Genomic DNA, 22,478 nt, shown 5'->3' with positions numbered 1-22,478 from the left:
TTCAGCTTATATAGGAGATATGTAAAGATATAATACACATAAGATGTAAAGTATGTGTATCTTTAGAATAAATGCACTGTACGCATACTGTATGTGCCTTATTTAAGACATAGATCATGATGCAAAAAACTGGAGAAGACCACCACATGTGCTGAAGATAAGGGGTAAGGGACATTGCTCAGGTTGTAGTTATTAAGTTGTATGTTTTGCATTATTTTCTGTTGAAAATATTTCACCAGTAATCACACAATTGTCTCCTCAGCATTTCAATGTCTCTGTTCTAAGACTCAAGCATCAGAAATCTCAATATGAACAATTAATTTCCTATTCAATTTATCCAAGATCAGATAATTTGAGCTATGATATTCATGGTTTTATATCTCTACACTCTTACTGTATGTCAGCAAATGACTCTGAAGTCTGGACAATACATAATAATCATCTGAGATAATAAAACTCATACGAATCATAACTTTGGAGTCCATTAACTGTCATGAATGCACGAGCAATCTCTAGCAGTAAAAATGTAACATTGTGCTACAGATCGTCAGCGTTTATTCAAAGTACCACATGAGCAGCTGGAAGATCAGTGTCTACGTCTAAAGGAGGAGAACACACTTCTCAAACAGCACAGTCGCACACAAGAGCAAAAACTACGCAGGTACACAACACACAATAATAAACTTTTATCACTTTAACTTTAAGAGAACAGTTCAGGCCCCCGTTTTTGGAGTGCGGCGCTAAGTTCTTTTTTTAACATACTACTATATTAATTTTAATACATTTTACGTATATTTATTTACAAAAGTTTTTAGTTAATTTACTTTTAAATAAATGAATGAATAGAAACTGAATAAATAAATAAAAGCTATAGCATAGTTTTGAATACTGTTTTATTTAGTTTATAATACTTTTTATTTTTTGGACAAGATAAATCTATAGGTATGTTTGTGTAATTCTAGAGTTTTGAGTTTACGGTTATGACAAACTTTGAAGAGTGGTCTATGTGTTGATCATTGGTAGTTTATTTCATTGTTCTTCAGAACGATGTTTCCAGAATGAGACTTCTGCTTTTGTTGATCAGGTTGTCAACTAAACTGCTGAGATTAAAGCAAGGACCTGAGGCTGTGGCAAGGGATGGTGAACTGGAGGACACTATTCAAGAGCTGGAGGCTCGTGTAGCGACTCTAGAGAGCCAGAAGAGGATGCTGCAGAGTAAACTCAATCTAGCCAAACAACATATTTTGGACCTGGGTGTCAGAGCCCATTACAGACCAAGGACAGGTGAAAAATCCCAATAAATAACTATTGTGTTGTGTATGATTTGAGACATGATATCACATATTTCTGGACATCTTGTTATGGCTTCTGCCTCTTTAAAATATCCTGGTACCTTTGTGAATACATTACCATCAGCACTTTTGTGGGAGAGATGTTTATTTGTGTTAGTAGTCTAGTTTAGATTCAGTTACAGTAATCAACAATCTCTCTTTCCCTCTGTGGATGGGGATGCAGGTGTCCGGCGAGCTGCTCAAACCGCTCCTGCTCGCTGGGGTTTCAGTTCAACGGATGAGGCCAGAGGAGAGATAGACAGATTGTAAATTGACATGTGTTTGCTTTGTTTGTGTTTAATCATATTAGTATGGAGGATAGATGGAGAAAAAAAGACTCACAGTCTGCCAAAACATATTATGTAATTTGTAATAATGCCCTAAAATGTAAATGCAAACTTAATAAATAAATGTAGATTTAAACATTTAAGTTTATAAGGCAATGCCTAATGCAAAGATATTAATAAATTGCGTAAGTTTGTACTAGGCCTGTCAAACAATTAATCCCAAATAATTACAATAAAAGTTTGAATAACAGTTTGTGTTTACATAATATGTCTGTGTATGCATATACATTTTGGAACATACACACACATGCATTTATTTAAGAAAAATATAAAATTAATAAACATTTATATAATTTAAATGGTTGGTAAATATATATAAATACATGTAAATATTTCCTAAATATGTATACATGTACTGTATGTGTATGTTTTACAAGTACAAAATTAATATGCACAGACAATTATTTTTTTCTGGATGTAATTAATCATGATTAATCGTTTGACAGCCCTAGTTTGTACATTTACAGTATACATGCAGCTTATCTGTACACAAATATAGTTACTCTCTCTCTCTCTCTCTCTCTCTCTCTCTCTCTCTCTCTCTCTCTCTCTCTCTCTCTCATTCTGTATCACCAGACTTGCATTACTCAGGTTTGTGGGCTGTTTTGAAAAACCTTTACATTTTGCAAAACCTGCTAAACGTATAGGCATGTGCTGAAGTAAGAAAGAAACATATCACTAAAACACAGATCTTGGTGCTTAGTATTTTAAAGTCAACAACATGTTAAAGCCTATACAGCCTCTTTATGATTTTACCCACACTCCAAAAACAGTTGTAAGGTGCTTCTTCACAGCAATACCACAAAAGAAACACTAGGTTCCCCAAAGAACCTTTCCCTCAAATGTTCTTAAAATAACCATTTCTTTCTTTCCTTTTGTAGTCTAAAGAACATTTTGTAAAACAGAAAGGTTCTGCGGATGTTAACGGTTCTTAATGGAATCATAAAAATAGTTTTGCTATGGCATTGTGAAGCACCATTATTTTCAGAGTGCATACAGTAGTCAGTATTCTGCTTTCTTGCTATCAATTAGCTATTAAACAGCAATATACTACTTTCCTTTCAATTGAAGAGTTCAATATAGACTTTATGTTTCTAACGTTCTGTTCTCTGTAGATCTGCCATCACAGAAACCCAGCAAGAGAGGGTGGCAGAGCTGGAATTTACATCTCTCAGAGAGACACTCAGACACAAAGAGAAAGAAATCGAGAGTGTCCTGAAAGATTTACGCAGACAACAAGCTGATGGATACAGGTGAAAAAACATGTATTAAAATATATCAATGTATGTATTGTGATCAATACCAATAGATAATTGTTACATAATATTTCCTGTTCAAATCCAGCGAAAAAAAAAGATTTGCAAGACCGCCCACGGGGATAAAAGCAAAACTTTTAAACTTTTTACAGGCTCACCATAAAGGATAATGTAGATGTGATCAAACTGCAGAAGCAGCTCTCTGAAAAGAGCGCCGCCATTCTGGTCATTCAGGAAAAGTTCACTGTTCTTCAGGAGGTGATCTACAAGAACAAAGCTGTGCCAAAATCTAAAAATATTATTTGTCTGTGACATTTGACACATTATTTTGCCTGTGTTTAGTACTTTATAGACTCTCCAGTGTACTGATGCTTGTTCACTCTTTGGGCAAAATGTGGATATGCAAAAAATTGCCATGCAATATTCTGAAGTATTCTGATGTCTTTTGCCAGCATTAACTGCCATGTGTGGTACTGTCCACTTTGTAAGCAATATTAGGTTTTGGCATTAAAATGATTCTCTCTTCGTTGTGCTCCTCCCGAGGCTTATGAGAATCAGCTTGAGGAGGTGAGTGTCCCATTATTCCTCTTGCAGACATGTTGTCATCTTCTGACAAATGTCATGTACATGAACATTCACTGATCTTGGAGTTCCAGGGTTTTTTTTCAATAGTTTACTTCAAATAAAAATACACCATCTGAGAGGAGAAAATAGTTTTGACTTTTACACAGACAATGTTAGTTGAAAAGAATAAGTTGTGTTTTTATGGTTTGTCACCAGCATTGGATACTCATTGGATGCTTTGTCAACTTCCCTGAACAGCATGAAAATGTAAGGTGTTCTTCGCTTATGTAGTTCTTTGCATGTTTTTGTCTTGAATGTCCAAAACAGGAACAAAAATCTTTAAAAGAGAGTCAAGGAGCATTGCTGAGAAAGGTGGAGGAATTTAGCGAAGAGTTGAAACAGGAAAAACAGAGAGTGTTGACATTAGAAGAGCAGCTCAACAATGCCACACTTTCACTGCAAGCTCTGAGAGAGGTACTGCTCATGTTACTTCAGTTACATTACACTTACACTTCTCCGTTACATCCTAAAGAGTCTCTTCTGTATCTCAGCTTCAGGAGAGAGTTTTAGATCTAGAGGAGGAGCAGAATCTTTTAAAGAAGAGCTATGATTCACTTCTGGAGAGGTGAGTATTTCACTGGTGGGTAATTGACAGGACTTGAGACTTGTTGGGTCTGGTTTGAGGAGTTAAGGGGGAACCCTAATAGTTTATAAATTAAAAGAGGACTGGGTTGTAAGCTTGTCTTCTACTAAATGAAAATGCTCTCCACTTTAGCACAATGTCTAGCCAGACCCATCAACAGCCACATGATGATGAAGATAGAAAAAGGGAAACAGATGAGGTACAGAGGCTTGAAGAAAGACTGCAAGACGAGACAAAAGAGAGGAGGATACGGAAGAAGGAGATGGAAAAGCTAAAACAAGAGAATGAGGAACTTCAGAAGGAAAAGGAATGGAACAGAGGTACAGCTTTGTAGCATTTTCCCATGATTGGTATAAAGTATTGAGCTATATAAAGCATTGACCTTTAATGGACAAGAAACACTAACAGAATGAAATACCCTACATGACAAACATGTGTGACATGCATTAACAAGACATCTGGAGAAAAGTAGGAGAAAATGTCTACAGCCTCTCTACTCAGAATTGCCATCAATCTGAAATTAAAGACAGATTATGGACATAACAATGCAATAACATGCATATATAATCATTTGACCAAGGAACCAAAAATTCTGGCTAAAATCTACAGACTAGCTGTGCATAATATTACAAAGCCAAACTTTAGGCATTGTCAACGCAATCTAATGCCTGTTCAGGGTTTTTTGTCTTCTCAACAAATGCAATCTTTCATACACTACTGTATATGTGTTCTTGTTTAGATATAGTTATGTCCTTCAGAGACAAACATGACTGCTTGGAGCGAGAAGTCCTACAACACAGACACGAAGTCACAACTTTACAAGAGAAACTTGACTCTGTTACAAAAGTAATGTTTGCTGTTTTATACAGACATTATTTAGTAAATGAAGAGAACCTTTGGCCAAACATACAATTCAGTTTTGGTCTTCTCTTCTTGTATTACATCAGGAGTTTGATATGAGTGTAGAAGATCTGAGTGAAACACTACTGCAGATTAAGGTAAAAGCATTGGATTTAAATTTAACCAAATTTGACTTTTAAATATTTTAGCAAATTATTTATTAAGTTATTCTACCCGTTTCCATCTTCATTCGTTTTTATATGTCTTATGTCGTGATTCTACCTCATCATGTCATGTCTATCTTGGTTATGGGACAGAATCACGGCAGGATCCCTTGTTATGTGTGGAGAGAGTCTTTTTGACCCTTTCGGTCTTCGATACTCTCTCCGGTCTTTGTCTGTGTTCCCGCCCTTTTGTATCCCTCGTTATTGCTTGTTGATTAGTTCATGTCTCACACCTGTTCCCTCTTGATTTACTCCCCTTTATGTAGTCCTCATGTTTCATTGTCCTGGGCTCTGTCATTGTATCTGTACTGTACTTCGTTCCATGTGGTGGTTGTGCCTTGTCTGTATTCGCCAGTGTGTCGTCTTGGAATTACCCTCGTGTCCGTTCAAGTTTGTGAGTGTGTTCCTGTTCTGTTAGTTTATATACTTTGCCTTATTTAAGACATTGTGTCGTGTTCTGTTTAGTTTGTTTTTCCCCACCGAGGGAAGTGTTTTGTTCCAGTTTGCACTCTAGTTCGTTCTTGTATTTACACCCCCTCATGGGTTTTTGTTTTGTGTTTTTTTGTAAGAATAAAAACCTTTGTTAACCCCTTCACTGCTTGCCTGCAATTGGGTTCTCTTCCTATCGCACACGATTCTTGACAGAATGACAGAGCCTGCCAGAACCCAGCAGGCAGCTCCAAAGGACGGCATGGCGTCGACCTCACGGGCCGCCCAAGCCCACTTGCTGCTGGGGTTCTGTCAGGGGAGTTACGGGAACCGGGAGTTCACCGGGGCATTCTCGACGGTGGCGAGGTCGTCTGAGTTTGGCGAGGTGGCGTTGAAGGTGATCTTCAACTGCTGCCTCACTCAGCGCCGCGCCCCGTCGGAGAAGAGGCTGCTGGCTCCCCTTGGGTTCGCGGACATGGTCAGGTTCGTGGCCAACCGGACGGTCCCAAGGGTGAGGTTCCACTCGGAGCCCTCACCCCACGGTCGACCGCTCCGGAGGGCCTCGTCCTGGCTGCCGTTGCCCGGGGGGACTCAGTACCCTTCGGCTTGAGCTCCACGGTCCCCGGTTCTCCTGGCGGCACCTGTGGCGAGTGGGTGAGGTGTGACCCGGGGATGACGTCTGCGGTCTCCACCGACGCAGAACTCCCTCCGGTCCCCATGGTTCCGCCTAAGTTGGCTACGGACCCAGTGGTGCGGAGAAGGAGGGAGAAGCGTCGAGGAGGAGCGTCCACGCCGGTGCGGCCGGCATCCAGTCCGGTGCGGCTGGCATCCAGTCCGGTGCGGCCGGTATCCAGTCCGGTGCGGCCGGCGTCCAGTCCGGTGCGGCCGGCGTCCAGTCCGGTGCGGCCAGCATCCAGTCCGGTGCGGCCAGCATCCAGTCCGGTGGTGCAGCCGGCGTCCAGTCCCGGGGGTGCTGCCGATGTCCTGTCTGGTGCAGCCGGTGTCCAGTCCGGTGTCCAGTCCGGTGTCCAGTCTTGTGTCCAGTCTTGTGTCCAGTCCTGTGTCCAGTCTTGTGTCCAGTCATGGGTCCAGGCCGGTGATCCAGCCGGCGTCCAGGCCGGTGATCCAGCCGGCGTCCAGTCCGGTGATCCAGCCGGCGTCCAGTCCGGTGATCCAGCCGGCGTCAAGCCCTGCCCAGCCGGCCTTCCAGCCGGCGTCAAGCCCTGTCCAGCCGGCCTTCCAGCCGGCGTCAAGCCCTGTCCAGCCGGCCTTCCAGCCGGCGTCAAGCCCTGCCCAGCCGGCCTTCCAGCCGGTCCCTGGGAGACCCCAGGGCCAAAGACTGTCCCCCCAGGACTCCTCCTACATCCCCTAGGACTACGCACCCTCGAGCGCAGCCGGGGACTGGGACTTCTCCCACCCCCATGGACTGCCCCTATGGGCCCTGGTTTGGTCCCTCCCCTCCTCCCTTGTTTGTTTTTTTGTCACCCCAACCCATGATCTTGCACCTTTTGTCTGCCCCTGATCTTGTTACCATGTTGTTGGTTCTTGTCTTTGTCACAGTCAGTCTGTCTTGTCCTGTTTGTCACCTTGAGGAGCGTCAGGATATCGCTCCTTAAGGCGGGGGTTCTGTCGTGATTCTACCTCATCATGTCATGTCTATCTTGGTTATGGGACAGAATCACGGCAGGATCCCTTGTTATGTGTGGAGAGAGTCTTTTTGACCCTTTAGGTCTTCGATACTCTCTCCGGTCTTTGTCTGTGTTCCCGCCCTTTTGTATCCCTCGTTATTGCTTGTTGATTAGTTCATGTCTCACACCTGTTCCCTCTTGATTTCCTCCCCTTTATATAGTCCTCATGTTTCATTGTCCTGTGCTCTGTCATTGTATCTGTACTGTACTTCGTTCCATGTGGTGGTTGTGCCTTGTCTGTATCGCCAGTGTGTCGTCTTGGAATTACCCTCGTGTCCGTTCAAGTTTGTGAGTGTGTTCCTGTTCTGTTAGTTTATATACTTTGCCTTATTTAAGACGTTGTGTCGTGTTCTGTTTAGTTTGTTTTTCCCCACCGAGGGAAGTGTTTTGTTCCAGTTTGCACTCTAGTTCGTTCTTGTATTTACACCCCCTCGTGGGTTTTTGTTTTGTGTTTTTTGTAAATTAAATATCTTGTTTAACCCCTTCACCACTGCCTGCCTGCATTTGGGTTCTTCCTTCAGCCCATATCTTGACAATCTTAGGCCTTCAGAATGAAAAAGGAAACTCAAGTGTGATTCACTTCTTGAAATGGAGAGGAGGTTGGAAGATTCATCAGAGGCCTACAGGCTCATATGCAGAGACTGTGCTAGAGCTCCAGAAACACGAGACTATTATCTACTTAATCACATCTCCAATGCATGATTTCGGTGCAACATTGTTAGATCGCTTTATTTGATCAAAAGTAAACTCTTTTGTCTCAACTCAACTCAACTTTATTTATATAGCGCTTTTACAATTTTCATTGTTACAAAGCAGCTGCACTGAGACACATTGACTACAAGCAAAACAATCAAAGTTGTACCTGCAAAAACAAGAAAAGGTTGAAAACACAGAAGACAGACACACCCACACACAAAACACTCCACACACACAAACGCACACGCACCAACACACACAGACACAGAGACACACACACACACACGATGCGCACGCACACACACACAACACACACACACACGTACGTACACAGACAAGTACGCACACACACACACACACACACACACACACACACACACACACACACACACACACACAGCACACACACACACACGCTCAGTGAGAGCACACATTTAGGATAAAGGAGAGAGAAGCACAGGTCAAATATAACAGACTATAAATTCCTATATGCAATATTAATTAAGTAAAACTTTAAATTCTAAAGCAGCCCCCCCGGTCAGGCAGATAGTGCAAAAACAGTATGCAAACGGTGGCGAGGAACCCAAAACTCTAATCGAGAAAAAAAACCTCAGGAGAACCCAGGCCCAACCAGGGGATTCCAGTTCCCCTCTGGCAAAAGCTGCTGCCTCTGCACAAGCTCCAGAGAACTTGCACAACAAGGCTAAATAAAATAAATAAACTTAATAATAAAATAAATTATAGTTTAAGATTATCATTAATAATCTAATAGCATTTGAAGTTTTGTGGTGAAGACATGTCAAGAGACCGCGTCCTTCTTTATCCAGCTCTATCATCTCAGCTCTTGTCAGGTCCCCACTTCCCATTCTCCCTCTACCATCAGGTCAGGCCATGAACTGCATCCTGCTCGCTGTGGTAACCTTGGAACAATGAGACAAGACTGGCTGAGAGTAGAGTACTGTTCTGTACTCTTTGATGCAACAAGTACATCAGTTGTGTTTTTGGTTCCGGTTGATCTAACTAATGCAGCCTAAACCCTCTGAAGATTTATATTATGGAAGAGTAGTGTATGCAAGATTAAAAAGATGCGTCTTTAGTCTAGATTTAAACTGACAGAGTGTGTCTGCCTCCCGGACAGTGCAGGGAAGACTATTCCAAAGTTTAGGCGCTAGATAGGAAAAGGATCTACCACCTGCACTTGATTTTGAAATTCTAGGTATTACCAACTGACAGGACGCCTGAGAGCGTAATGCACGTGAAGGACTGTAATACAAGTCACTACACTCTTCACACACCGAAACAATGGTTTCTTTCACAGAAGGAGATGAAGACCGTTATGGAGAGACATGAAAGAGAGAGAGAGGAGAACAAGAGAAGGGCAGGGGAGAAAGACAAACTGTTGAAAAGCAGAGCTCTTCAAATCACCAATTTACAAGGTCAGTGAAACGGCAACAGAGCTTGTTATGAACTATACCTTTTTCATTTGATAACAGTCTTTTTTATTTTAACACTAAAGTCCCCTGGTCCACTAAAGTCTCCTATATTTGTGTAAATATAGTTTCAATAATTCAAAAAGCTATAATGACAGCATATTTTTCCCTCAATGATTTTAGTTCAGCTCAAGGAGTTACAATACAGTCCTACAAACTATAAACGGACCACACTGCCACAAACCATCCCACTGCAGTACACCTGGACAGGACTAGAGCTACATTCAGTCCAACCCACTGAGGACGACACAATATTCAGACATGTGCATGAGGGAGAGTCGCTTCTAGAGATCCATTTCACAGGAGCCACATTTACACTTCTGGGACTGAGACTCATGGGACAAGACACAGGAGATCAGCAAGGGCTGGTGACGTTTTGCACGTATGGCTTTCTTGATTTTGAGAGCCTCTCAACACCATTAATATGTGGAGAACAGCCAAATTATGGCTTCACGTCACATTACGCTCTCGCTGCCTTTGACGTGGAGAAGCTCAGGGTTCAGGGTGCTTTTATTATCGCTGAACTGCACCAGGCGCTCGGAGGGGTGAGATTCATGACCCGTGGCCGAGCGAGGATCTCTCTACTGGACGCGCTACAGCGGAGAGGTGAATGGATGAAAAACAGAGCCAACATTACAGGTCAAGAGAAACAATGTCATCGTTTCTTTAATGAACATTTTGTCCCGTGATGGAATACGTTTTGGCACCGCATTTTACACACTGTCTGTATTGTTTATTTTTCTGCAGGGGCTGAAGGGGAAGTTATAGGGATCCTTGAGTTTTGGGTATGTTTGCACCCACAGGTGGAACAGGTGGAATCACTAATGAATAAAACTATGAGAAGTGTAGAAGCAGCAAGACACACCAGAGGTTCAGAATGGGCTACTGGTGAACCAGAGGTACAGTAAATGCCACAACACTTTAATAGGGAACTTTAACATCTTAATGTAAATATGAACATTTGGTGCTTGTATTTATTTATATGTTGATACAACCCCATATGACTGTATTTCCTCCAAAAACAGGTCTTTGGCGGAATATCATAGCTGTACTTTACCTTACAGGGAATATGACAAGCCCCAAACAGTGCTGGGTGTAACTACTAAGTAATTAGTTACTGTAATTTAGAAAGGGATACTTTTATTTGATCTGCAATTTAATTACAGTTACACTTTAAAATACGTAATTTTAGGGGATTTTTTTACAAATTTTCCACATATACTGTCAAAAAAATGGAATTTTACTGGCTTTTGTTTTTACAGATTTTTCACGTATTTACTGTAAAATTACAGAAAAGACTGAAAATTTACAAGAAAAACGTGGAAACCATGTAATTTACAGACAAAATCTATTATATTATGCTACATTTCTGTCGCATAAGAATTTATTTTAACAGTGTACTTCTGATGTAATTGAACTAAATACTGTGTAATATTCAATAGTGGAATTGACATCAAAATTCAGAGTCTAACTTTAAAATGCATGCTTTAATGTATCCTTCTCACATCTGTAATACTTTGATAAGTAAGGGATAATGTACAGGCAGCCGGTTGTTATTGCAGAAATAAGCCCCGACAGTGTGATCAGGACCCGACGCTTTAGAAGTTTAACATAGACTCAGTCAGTCACCAGCCAATGGTTTTTATATTTATATGAGGCTAATAAATGAGGCAAGTCTGTGTTATCACACAGAGTTGTTTCATTTATTATCCTTATATAAACATCTGCCTTTTTAGCATAAACAGGAGACTGAAACATTTTCCAGAATTTCAAGAATATAGAAAACTCTAATGAAGCATTTTAATTATGTAGTATTTTTCCTAAAACAAAAAACATCTACAGACAATCCCCATTCACAGCCTTTTGCTAATTAAAGGTTTTTACAAGGTGCCTGGCAGTGCGTCTATAGACTAGTTTGCTGTTGTAATGAGAACATTTAGCAAACTTTACGAAAAGCACAAAAACAAAATATCAGTAAATGTTTCATATCCAAGGCACACACAATGAAACATTGGGCTTATTTCGCGATAATAGCCGGCTGCTTGTACATTATCCCACTTATTACACGGCTACTTGCCACATGAGAAAAAAGCTGGACATAAAATGTGAATTTGAAATATTTTATTAGCTCATTTTTACCGAATGCAGACCTTCCGCGAGGAAAAGCCATTTAGTTTCGGTTTTAAAGTAAGAAACGACGTTCAAACGTCACGAACAGGCAAATTGGTTTAATCATTTGTAAATATAATGTCATATATGTTATTAAAAGACATATTTATAATACATTTTTGTGTAATATTAAACTGCCCTTCTCAAAATGATTTGCAGCATCCGGGTTACAGGGTGTTATTAGTTTTGAGCGGTGGTTATTTGAAAATACAGTGTATGTTATTTGAAAATAACAACCCTTGGAATGTCGCGACTGGCCAATCAGAATGAACCATTCAAATGAGCCGTGTAATAAGTTAATAAGAATACTTTATGTAGTGTTATATTATTTATTGGAAATGACTTAAAAGAGACATTTCATGTCTAACCTTCACTTAACTAATCAAGGTTAATATAGGATATATGATGTATTTAGTAATAAGTAATTAAATACTTTTTAGAGAGAGTCATTTATTTAATTACACAATTGAATATGTTTTATTATGTATTAAGTATTATGTATTAGAAAAAGTAATTACTTTTTCCAGAGTAACTTACCCAACACTAGCTCCAAAAGGCATGCAATTAACTCGGTTCTTTAAGAATTTCAGTTCTGTTCCTCACACAACGTTGTTGTATGGCTTGAGAAGACCATAGTATATTCAGATATAGCACTTGTATATTGAATACTTCTGTGACTATTTGGGGTAATTCTGGGGCTTTAACAGCTTCTTGTCACTGTAGGCATCTCATGGACAAGAACAGCCTTAAATACATTCAGGAAATTCTTGTCTTCCATAGAAAGTTGATGTACAGTATATGTGTGTCCCAATCCTCTTACAGTTATGTCTAATTGCATTTCATTATTTGCTAAAAGCTTGCAATCTGTGTGTACAGGAAATATTTGACTACGGTGGAGGGATACCCAATGAGCTGGAGGTTGTACTGGAAAGGTGTGTGGGTCTCAGGACACACTGGCCAGGACTGCTTCCTGATGCTTACCTAACTTACCGTCTTTATGACTTACCACCTCACTCCACAGCCATTATCCAGAGCTGTGCAGATCCCGTCTTTAAAGACTCAGTGAGATATCCATTAGCTGTCACTATGGATCTATTAGAATACCTGAATGCGGGCAGCCTTTGGGTATATGTGTTGGATGACAGCGAAAGACAGACGCCTCCTGCGTACCTGGCAAAGACACCAATCCCACTACGGGCCCTTGCAACAGGCAGACCAATCAGAAGTATTCAAATCACAATTGATCCAAGTCTGACAAATGGATTTAAAGAGTTGAGTCACATTAAAAAGTGGTGTTTGAATTGTTGTAGATGGGGTCACTCATCCACATCCAATGCTGGATGTTTTAAATCGTGTGGTTTTCCAGCCCAACCTGTGACTGCTGCACTTTATTTCATGTCTTCTGTCTGGATCACCCTCACCTGCCTCTTGTTTGTTTGCTTACTTGATTTCTTTATATTTATACTATTTGTTCGCATTTCTAGTGTATCCTGTCAGTCCTGTTATTCTGGTTGATTTCTTAAGCCTTTGACCATAAGGTTTTTCGAGTCCCTACATTTGTAACACTGGCACTCAGAAATATTTTTTTTCTGCTGAGCTTTACTTTTACCAAGCTATATAAAAAGAACAACAACAACAACCGAACCCTAAAAAAAGTTGCAGTTACACAGTTTTTGAATATATCTTCAATATCCATGGAGTGCTGCAGGGATGACGTGTTTGAGGACAAACCCAGCAATTAGCATCACACCGGATCCCTCAACAAAAAGCTATTAGGATTTTTCCATAGTTCCATTCCATTTATGAGATTTGTTCATATTATCTATTACAATTTTATGTGTGATGAATATGTGTGAATAGAATATATTAAGTACACACATGTATAGGCATTATGTGGAATCCCACTTAAACTGCCTTTTTAAGATATATGCTTTTAAGGTATATGCTTCAAAGAATCACGATCAGGGTATTACAGTTGTGTTTTTGAATGAAAGTGAAAATATTTTGAACCTGTGCCCATTATTTTAGGCATTTTACAAACATCCTCTTAAAAAAAACAATGGTTGGGACGATTGAACCGGAAGTGCTGAACTAACTCACTCATTCAAAAATATGTCATCCCTGCAGCATTCTATATCTTTGAAAACGTTAGGTTAAATATTAAACTATTAACTGGATTACAATTTAAAAAAAATATGAGTTTTGAAAATCGAATCATACAAATGCCTGGTCAAAGGTTAACTTGTGGGTAATTGTTACTCTGTCAGGTGATTTTGTTCTTAGAGACCCTGCCGGCAATCCAAGAGGAATGTTGAGAGCCAGTCTGAGATGGAAGTATCCTTTCTATGCACCTGAATCAACCTTAAAACAAAGAGAACGAGAAGAACCAAAGACAAAGAGGGCTGAAATATCACAGAGACCCACTACCAAGCCCAGTGTGAGTCGTCCTGCTGCTGCCTCTTTATTAGTATTTCATGCAAATCAAGCAAAATAGCTAAAAAAATTCATAAAAATATACAACTCGGTTCAGAAGTTCTACATACAGAATGTTAAAGCACAATTTCTCATTTCTCTCATCTTTTTTCCACACTGTGATCCATTGTTTGTGGTGTTATCAACAGCCTCCATCAGCCCATAGACCCAAAACTGCTCAGGCTCACCCATCCGTGTCTAAACGGACATCTGAAAGAGTTTCAGTGACACCCACTCAATCTCCAGCTCCGAAACGAATCCCACCTATGCAGAGGTCATATCCCAGTAAACCTTCATATACTTCAACTCAAGCATCAAGATCAGTAAGGGGGAAAAACCACCACACTGCAGCATTGCTCATTCCAGACAAAGCATCCAGAAAGACGGCTCACTTGACTCCTGCCATGTCTATTAAGTCACATGAATCTGATCGTGTTATCGACTTCAGACCATCAATCTCAGAGCCAAGCAGCCCTCATAGCCGAAAGAGTGATTATAGTGAGTCAAGAGAACAGGTAAGGAAAGGTGCAAGTCAAATATCATTCAATCCTAAGTAAATACTGATTCAAAACAAGATGTGTTTAAAGTTCTGTTTGTAATACTTCCAGGAGGATGATGAAGACAAGATGGAGGATAGATGTGAGAAGTTATTTTTAAAAGCACTTATTCATTACTCAAGTTATAAAACAGCAGGCTTGAACTTTTTTTTACTTCTTGTTCAAAATAGCTCAAAGTGAAATTCTTCAGTCTTATGAATCCAGAGAATCAAGTGAAAGTGATGTTATCGTAATTCCTCATCCTCCAAAGCCACATAAACAGGTGATTGTACGGCGAAATAATAAACATCTTAAAGTAGAAAACATGTAGAAATTATTATAGAAATAGAAAATATCAAAAATAATCATCTTTGGAGAGGCCAGATGCGTACTTTACGCATGTAAGTGTGCTCTCACGTTGTAGCTATTTCAATAATTCAATCAACTTGCTCAACGAGAATCTCTTTAACCAGTCGCTTCGTCATGACAGTAGACAACTCTTACAGCAATGCTGAGAATAAAGTGTGCGTTTTTATTATGCTGCGTATCTAAAATAGCCTGAATTGTTTCTGGCCTTAAAGAAACAAATGTAATGTTTGTAAAATCAATCATTTGTCTTTGTGTCTCACAGGGAGACATACTGAGAGTGGAAATCCTGTCACTATCTTTTAACCCAACCTCCAATGTCGCACTTAACCAATCAGTGCATCAAGTCTATGTGGAGTACCGCCTGCTAGGCGTTCCCATGGAGACAACAGAAACGCCCATGTCTTTACGTAAACCAACTGAAGGAGAGGAAATTCATTATAACTTCATGAGAGGTGAGGCCATTGGGCATTGAAAGTAGCCTTAGGCTGTCTAAAACAGATGCAAAGCAGTCAAAATGGAGCTTTACATCTGTTGTATTTTACATTTATGGTTTTGACATACAGTGCATTCCAGCTATATGACCTGTATGACCCATGACCTGCTTTGCAGGAACATTTGACTTGAATTATGACATTTGCATGGTTAAGGCAATATCTTCAGGTGTTCATAAATTTTGTTTCAAGTTTTGAACAGTTGGAACACAGCTTCCACTTACAAAAATACCTGCTGCTGACCCATCATGGGCTTATATTTAAAATACTTTTTTGGCTTTTGGGCTTTGACTTCGAGACATCTACTGGGCTCCTAGAAACGCATGGCATTATGATTTCTATTAGTGATGATGATGCTGTTTGTGTCTTTCCTCTTTGATAGTTATTCATGTAGATTCTATAGATGCAGCTCCTCTGAGACATTATCTCTACACAATGCTGGAAGGTACTGACCCCAACCAGGGCAGGTAAAGACAGATACAGACTGAACAGATGGAGAATAACAACTACAGCCCAACACATTGTTTCACTCGTCCATAATAAAAGTGATAAACATATTCCTCTTATCATCTAGGTTAAAGTTCACTGTAGTGAGTGAGCCCATGGATGAGCAAGAAGAATGTGAAGATGTTGGAGTTGCCTATTTGGATTTACGGCAACTTCTTTTGACTGGAAATGATGTTATTAAACGGCAAATCAATGGTGAGTCTCAGTCTATGAAAAAAACAGGAATAACTGTAAGGCTTTAAAAACATGATTGATTCTATATGTTTTTCTTCAGTTGTCAGTGTGAATGAGGAGCAGGTGGTGGTGGGAAACTTGAAAGTATCTGTAGAGGCTGCACAGGCTCTGAATGGAATCTATCATGAATATCATCAGATTGAGAAGAGTGACAGAAGAGCACAGACAAACAGCACAGAAGATGAAGAACTGATGAAGATAAACGACGAGATGAAGGTGCTTGAGTTTGATGGAGACGACAGTGATTTTTGATGAAGATCTAGAATCTGAATGTATTTTGCTTATTGACCGTGTCTAGCCACAAGAGAAAATTTCCTGTCATTAGCCTGTCCCTAACGTACACTTTAGAAGTTTAACATAGACTCAGTCAGTCACCAGCCAATGGTTTTTATATTTATATGAGGCTAATAAATGAGGCAAGTCTGTGTTATCACACAGAGTTGTTTCATTTATTATCCTTATATAAATATCTGCCTTTTTAGCATAAACAGGAGACTGAAACATTTTCCAGAATTTCAAGAATATAGAAAACTCTAATGAAGCATTTTAATTATGTAGTATTTTTCCTAAAACAAATGCATCTGCATTCACAGCCTTTTGTAAATTAAAGGTTTTTACAAGGTGCCTGGCAGTGCATCTATAGACTAGTTTGCTGTTGTAATGAGAACATTTAGCAAACTTTACGAAAAGCACAAAAACAAAATATCAGTAAATGTTTCATATCCAAGGCACACACAATGAGACAACAAAGCCCTTATCTGTGTGACCTCAAAGAGCCATCACATTAATCATAACTGCCTTTAGTGTCTGTTTAAACAGCTACTGTATTCAGTTATCGTGCATGTGTGAAGAGAATGTGTGTAAATAAGACAATATCACTGTAACCGTAAGGTATACTTGATCATTAAATTCCCTGTCATGCAATTTTCCCTGTCAAGGAACAAAGAGTTTTGTTTACACCGTTAAAAAGAATATGTAAAAATAGGCCACAATATATTGTATAAATATGAAGGAATTTGCCGTAGTTAAGGGTTCACCGAAAAATATAATTTTACTCACCCTGGAGTTGTTCCAAACCTGTCTAAATTTCTTTGTTCTGATGAACACAGAAAAAGATATTTGGAAGAATGCTTGTAACTAAACCGTTCTTGTCCACCATTGACTATAGGAACAATTACAACAGTAGTCAAAACTGCCCCAGAACTATTTGCTTTCCTACATTCTTCAAAATATTTTACTTTATGTTCAGCAGAACAAAGACATGTATGAAGCAGTTTTTCCTACTTTGGAAATTTATACAGATTTGGAACAACTTGAGAGTGAGTAAATGAAGACAGGATTTTCATTTTTGGGTGAACTGTTCCTTTAAGTTTTTACAGTCGTTTCATCCATATATTAAAATTTGCACTGCATTGTGTTTTACATTAACGGAATAGTCTGTAAAATAAACAGATAAAGTACTGGCAGAAAAATTACCAGTACATTTTCCATTTTCTTTTTTTTTACTGTGTATGTGTAGCTATGATTTGCTCTTGCAGACAAACAACACCCACTGTAATAAATGCCAAACATTTCAATTAGCTTTATTATCTTTTGATAAACTTGATCTTCACAAAAACAATACAGTTGCAATTCTACAACCTGAAAAAATTTAAACTAAGAATCACAATCAACTACAACAAAATCTCTGGAATGACTCACATATTGTTACACAATTTGCAAAAACTTTATTTGAGGTCAAGACTTACACTGACTGAAGTTCCACGTAGAAATCACTCTTGAAAACCCTTTAGGCGTATGTACGCTGGTACCTAAATTAAATGATCTTCTTGAAGTTAGCACCAACTGTATAATGCTTTTTTAAAAGTAGTATGTGTTAAGACAGCTTAAACATCTCAGAATCAGCAGAAATTTCACAGCATTATCCATACATTCGAGTTTAAGTGTGGCGTGAAAACATTGGTGGCTCTGTCAAACATGGATCTTCAAATACTCAATGAAATAGTAAACTGTTACTCCTTTACATGCGGCTCTGATAAATTCAAGCTATTGTTTTATGAGGTATTCTTTCGTAAGCACCATCAGAAGTGAGCAAATGGTATTTTGTGAGGAGCACATCACAGAGTGTGCTTGTCAAACAGATACTCTGCCATCTTGCCATGTGGATCAGAGGAGATAAGACGTTTCAGAATGCCTGCGTGGTCACCCAATAGCTTAATGGTTTCATGGCTGTCAGTCAAAAAGTGGCTTTCGAGGAAGTCACACAGCTGAAAGAGAGATAATACCTTAACTAAATCCACTGTCGATATCTAGAGACACTTGATAAAAACTCAATGTACTATAACCTGAGGCACAAAAAAATGCTACATTTAAACTTTAAAAAAGTGTCACAAGATTGTGGCTGCTTTTTTATGTTAAATTATTACAATAGCCAAATAATCAGAAAAATTATTCTGGATGATATTGGCCTATAACTACAATTTAACATTCATAATGATCTTTCTCTGAACTGTAAGCTTGACACAAACAGAAAACATAATAATCAATACAATAGACAATACAGACACAAACGCAAAAACAGTCTGATTTTAAAATATTAAAAAAAGTACTGTTGTTAAAATCAGAGGTGGGTAGTAACGCGCTACATTTACTTCGTTACATTTATTTGAGTAACATTTTGGAAAATATGTACTTTTTAAGTAAAATTAAAAGTGTGTACTTTTACTCTTACTTGAGTAAATTTCTAATAGAAAATCTGTACTTTTACTTCGTTACATAACTTACATTGCGTGACGTTCCTTCGTTCCTTCATTTTAAAATATGCTTTTTAAAACGCATTGTTTATTTCAAGGTTGTCGTCTCTTTTTACGGGCATTCCCGAGTGATCGAATCGTTTGAGTCGATTCTTTTGAGTCGATTCTTTTGAAAGCATTAATTGAACAATGGGCAAAACCATTTGAATAGGCTAATGAATCAGTTCAAATGATTTGTTCAGTTCGCAGCACGATCTGAATCATCTGAAGCAGGATTACTCACTCCTCGTTGCGCGAAACTTAAGAGCACGCAGAACACAAAGAGCGTTGGATGAAGTGGATATTAATCTATATCTATACAATCAAAACTGCAAATGTGTCATATTGTTTTCCAGCGATGATAAATGCCCGCCATTTGCGCGCACCCGCGCGACCTTTTCGTCAGACACAGCAACATGCGCGTTACCTGTCAGACACAGAGACGTGGGCCTGCAGAAATATACATTTGAAGAACAGAAGGAAGAAAACTTGTTGATGGGCGTGTGGTTCACTGTTTACTGTTTGTTTACAAGTAAGAGCGTTTCACACACGTGACACAACACCAGAACACATGAAATTTGTTCAAAAATGTGTATTTCATTTAAGAGAGCACTGCAGATGTTCTAGATCATCCAAGGAAATGCTCTGAGTTTAGTTCATGCTTTAGTTTGACATGGTCTGTTATTCTAAATAAGTTGTGTAAACTACATTGACATCAGGACTAGATGAAATTGATAGAAATGCTTGTCTCTTCTGTGTTTGTCTATTCTTTAGTCTCTCTAGTATATTGCAAAGATATCTGCTTATGATAAGTAAAAATATTGATTAAAATGTAATATTAAAATATTGGCGTTAATATTAATTTAATGTAGTAGGCCTATATAATCAGATACAAAGTAACTACAGTATGTAACTAGCTACTTGAGTAGTTTTTTCATTGCATACTTTTTTACTTTTACTCAAGTAAATTTTAAAATAGTGACTTTTACTTTTACTTGAGTAACAATTTCTCAAGTTACTTGTACTTTTACTTGAGTAAAGATATTGGCTACTCTACCCACCTCTGGTTAAAATGAAGAGTTACTCACGTGAGGGTCAGAGTTTTCACCGGCAGCTTGATGGATCTCCAGAAGGGATCTGTTGAGAGATTTCTGATAATCCAGAGAGAAAGTGATGGCATCCATACCACCTTTCCAATCATCACGGGTGGGCTTCTGATAATTAGGAAAAGAAAGATAGAGATAAAAATGGAGAAGAGGAATAATAGTTTTAATTTTGTTCTTTATTTTACATTTTAGAAGTTAAAGTTTCTAAAAGCAAGTTATGTGACTCAAGCATATACCATATGCCACAATATGCATTTCTACATGCTGAATTAAAGGTTTTTATGTAACTTTCCACTCTATTAATGTTTTGTAAGATCTATTAACAAAACCAACTGCACAAAGCTGAAACCCTCATGTAAGCCAATGATCAATCGAAATGTTCTTGATACAGTATATCTGTACAAGTTATGATTAAATTAATTGTTTAAAGGTTACAGGGTTTTAAAAAGGTAACAAAATGGGAAAGAAACATGTATGACAATGTAATGGTGACTGACTGGGATGTTCTGGAAAAGGATTCGTCCTCCTCGTGTGTTCTGATACTCTAGCAGCTTCTCAGCCTGCTCTCTCTCCTTCTCTGAGCGCTCCAGAAAAAACTTGGAGAAGTTTGGCAAAGCCACATCATCTCTGTCAAAATACATACCCTATGAGAGAGAGAGAGAGAGAGAGAGAGAGAGAGAGAGGGGTCATGTTGGTGTAACAGGCAAGACATAAAATTAATAGTGTTTGACAGCTAAATGTATTTATTTTTATTTATGTTAAGTTTTATTATGTTAAGGCGTAAATTACAGTCAAGACAAAAACATACGTAACAAATGTTTAGAACACATATGAACATAAACATACTGTAAATACATAAAAAGGTTATATAGATGATTAGAAACCCACCAGAGACTGATAAACATAAGAAGCGGACAGTTTGAGGTTTATCAGTTTGTTGACATTTGCTTCATTATTCTGGTGAAAATTCTGCTTGACAAGAGACATGTCTGAGAAAGGAAAAATATGCACACAGAATACATGCATAGTAAAATAGTACAGTTACATTTGAATTTAAGAATTTTACAGATGAAAATAATGCATTTTAGAAAAAACAACAACTGTAAATGACCTTATAATCTAAACAGGACTCTAAATGGGATTTATTGCAAGATAATACGAATAATTCATCAAACATCTATTTACTGAATACCATATTAGTGTTTTAAAAATAAAATACAGGCTACACCTAAGTTGCTGTAAACACCTGCCTCGTGTTTTTATAAATGAACTTCCTCCAATTTATTACTGACCGTTTGGCATAATTTATGTTTCCCCATGAAAGCAAAGTCTAAAGGTCTCTGTGTGCAAACATTTGAACAACACTGGCTCAATGTACTGTAACGTTAGATAAGTTACTGTACAAAAAAAAAACATGACTGCAAACATACACCGACAATAAAGTAGAAAAGAAGTGACAACACACAAATTCATTATAATAACACAGGCTTTCTATATTTGTATAATGTTGTTTAGTTTGATATACTGTCGATTATTAACCTAAACAGAGCCACTGTCCCGCAAAACTCTGTAAGGTTTGAGAAAACCATGCGAACCAACAAAAACTTTAGATGATTGAGTTAAAATAAATATGCACAGATTTACTTTAAAGCGACTACAAAATGTAAAAAGAAACTGTTACTCACCTTTGTTTTTCAGCACTGATGCTGATCAGATGGTTGCAGTACTATGAGAAGAAAGAAACGTTTTATCTATTGAAACACACAGCGACGGTCTTATTCGCGTGCTTTTATTCTTCTCACAGAAGTGAAGTTTTCACGAATGTCATACAGCGACATCTACTGGCGAGGATACAAGCAGATTACAGTGAGGAAAATAATTATTTGATCCCCTACTGACTTTGTAAATTTGCCCGTGTAACGGAGGCCAGCTAGTGAAGAGCTGTGCAGTGTGTAAAAACCTCACTCCCCGACCAACAGAGACGCTCTAGCGACAGACGCTAGAGACTGCGGTCTTTAGCCTCCTCGTTAGAGCGCCCGTCTCCCATCCGGACCATAGCCGCTTCGAGGCCCGCGGGGCGAGTAGGACCGGTTACACCCGCTTACAAAGAAATAAATGGTCTATAATTTTTATGGGGTGTTTATTTTAACTGTTAAGAGACAGAATATCGACACATTTTTTAAAATGTATATAAAGGTTATAAATTAATTTGCATTTCAGTGAGTAAAATAAGTACTTGATCCCAACCAATCAGCAAGAATTCTAGCTCCCACAGGTTAGTTGTGCTTGTATGG

At 38.7% G+C, this 22,478-nt stretch overlaps 2 protein-coding genes across 3 annotated transcripts in view; one reads left to right on the top strand and one right to left on the bottom strand.

Annotated features, from left to right (window-relative positions):
* The window catches only part of rpgrip1 (RPGR interacting protein 1), a 35,166-nt gene extending 17,431 nt beyond the window's left edge, over positions 1-17,735 (top strand). Inside the window, exons 8-33 of the mRNA XM_057323422.1 lie at positions 108-164; positions 544-661; positions 1,085-1,284; positions 1,516-1,597; positions 2,255-2,269; positions 2,794-2,931; positions 3,087-3,192; positions 3,478-3,501; positions 3,826-3,972; positions 4,050-4,123; positions 4,274-4,461; positions 4,881-4,987; positions 5,089-5,139; positions 7,865-7,891; positions 9,337-9,454; positions 9,632-10,147; positions 10,256-10,407; positions 12,554-12,902; positions 13,945-14,114; positions 14,299-14,664; positions 14,758-14,788; positions 14,877-14,968; positions 15,317-15,506; positions 15,928-16,012; positions 16,120-16,247; positions 16,327-17,735. Of these exons, the coding sequence (XP_057179405.1) occupies positions 108-164; positions 544-661; positions 1,085-1,284; positions 1,516-1,597; positions 2,255-2,269; positions 2,794-2,931; positions 3,087-3,192; positions 3,478-3,501; positions 3,826-3,972; positions 4,050-4,123; positions 4,274-4,461; positions 4,881-4,987; positions 5,089-5,139; positions 7,865-7,891; positions 9,337-9,454; positions 9,632-10,147; positions 10,256-10,407; positions 12,554-12,902; positions 13,945-14,114; positions 14,299-14,664; positions 14,758-14,788; positions 14,877-14,968; positions 15,317-15,506; positions 15,928-16,012; positions 16,120-16,247; positions 16,327-16,538 (3,743 nt within the window). The 3' untranslated portion in view covers positions 16,539-17,735. The remainder of the gene's footprint in view (positions 1-107; positions 165-543; positions 662-1,084; positions 1,285-1,515; positions 1,598-2,254; positions 2,270-2,793; positions 2,932-3,086; positions 3,193-3,477; positions 3,502-3,825; positions 3,973-4,049; positions 4,124-4,273; positions 4,462-4,880; positions 4,988-5,088; positions 5,140-7,864; positions 7,892-9,336; positions 9,455-9,631; positions 10,148-10,255; positions 10,408-12,553; positions 12,903-13,944; positions 14,115-14,298; positions 14,665-14,757; positions 14,789-14,876; positions 14,969-15,316; positions 15,507-15,927; positions 16,013-16,119; positions 16,248-16,326) is intronic.
* A 120-nt stretch (positions 17,736-17,855) lies between these two features.
* zgc:56095 (Ferritin, lower subunit-like) lies at positions 17,856-22,297 on the bottom strand. Of its 2 annotated transcripts, none has more exons than XM_057322696.1 (5): positions 21,870-22,297; positions 21,073-21,173; positions 20,682-20,828; positions 20,167-20,292; positions 17,856-18,553 (listed from the first exon to the last, which is right to left on the bottom strand). In XM_057322696.1, the coding sequence occupies exons 2-5, from the start codon at positions 21,169-21,171 to the stop codon at positions 18,404-18,406; spliced, it is 522 nt and encodes a 173-aa protein (XP_057178679.1). In that variant the 5' UTR covers positions 21,172-21,173; positions 21,870-22,297; the 3' UTR covers positions 17,856-18,403. The 2 variants fall into 2 exon arrangements, with proteins under 2 accessions (XP_057178679.1, XP_057178680.1); XM_057322697.1 differs by having other exon boundaries at positions 21,073-21,153; positions 21,870-22,296.
* Between the last annotated feature and the right edge of the window lie 181 nt (positions 22,298-22,478).

Source organism: Triplophysa rosa, linkage group LG23, assembly GCF_024868665.1.
Source record: "Triplophysa rosa linkage group LG23, Trosa_1v2, whole genome shotgun sequence".
NCBI classification, from domain to species: Eukaryota; Metazoa; Chordata; class Actinopteri; order Cypriniformes; family Nemacheilidae; genus Triplophysa; species Triplophysa rosa.
This window is presented reverse-complemented; position numbering and strand designations above follow the sequence as displayed.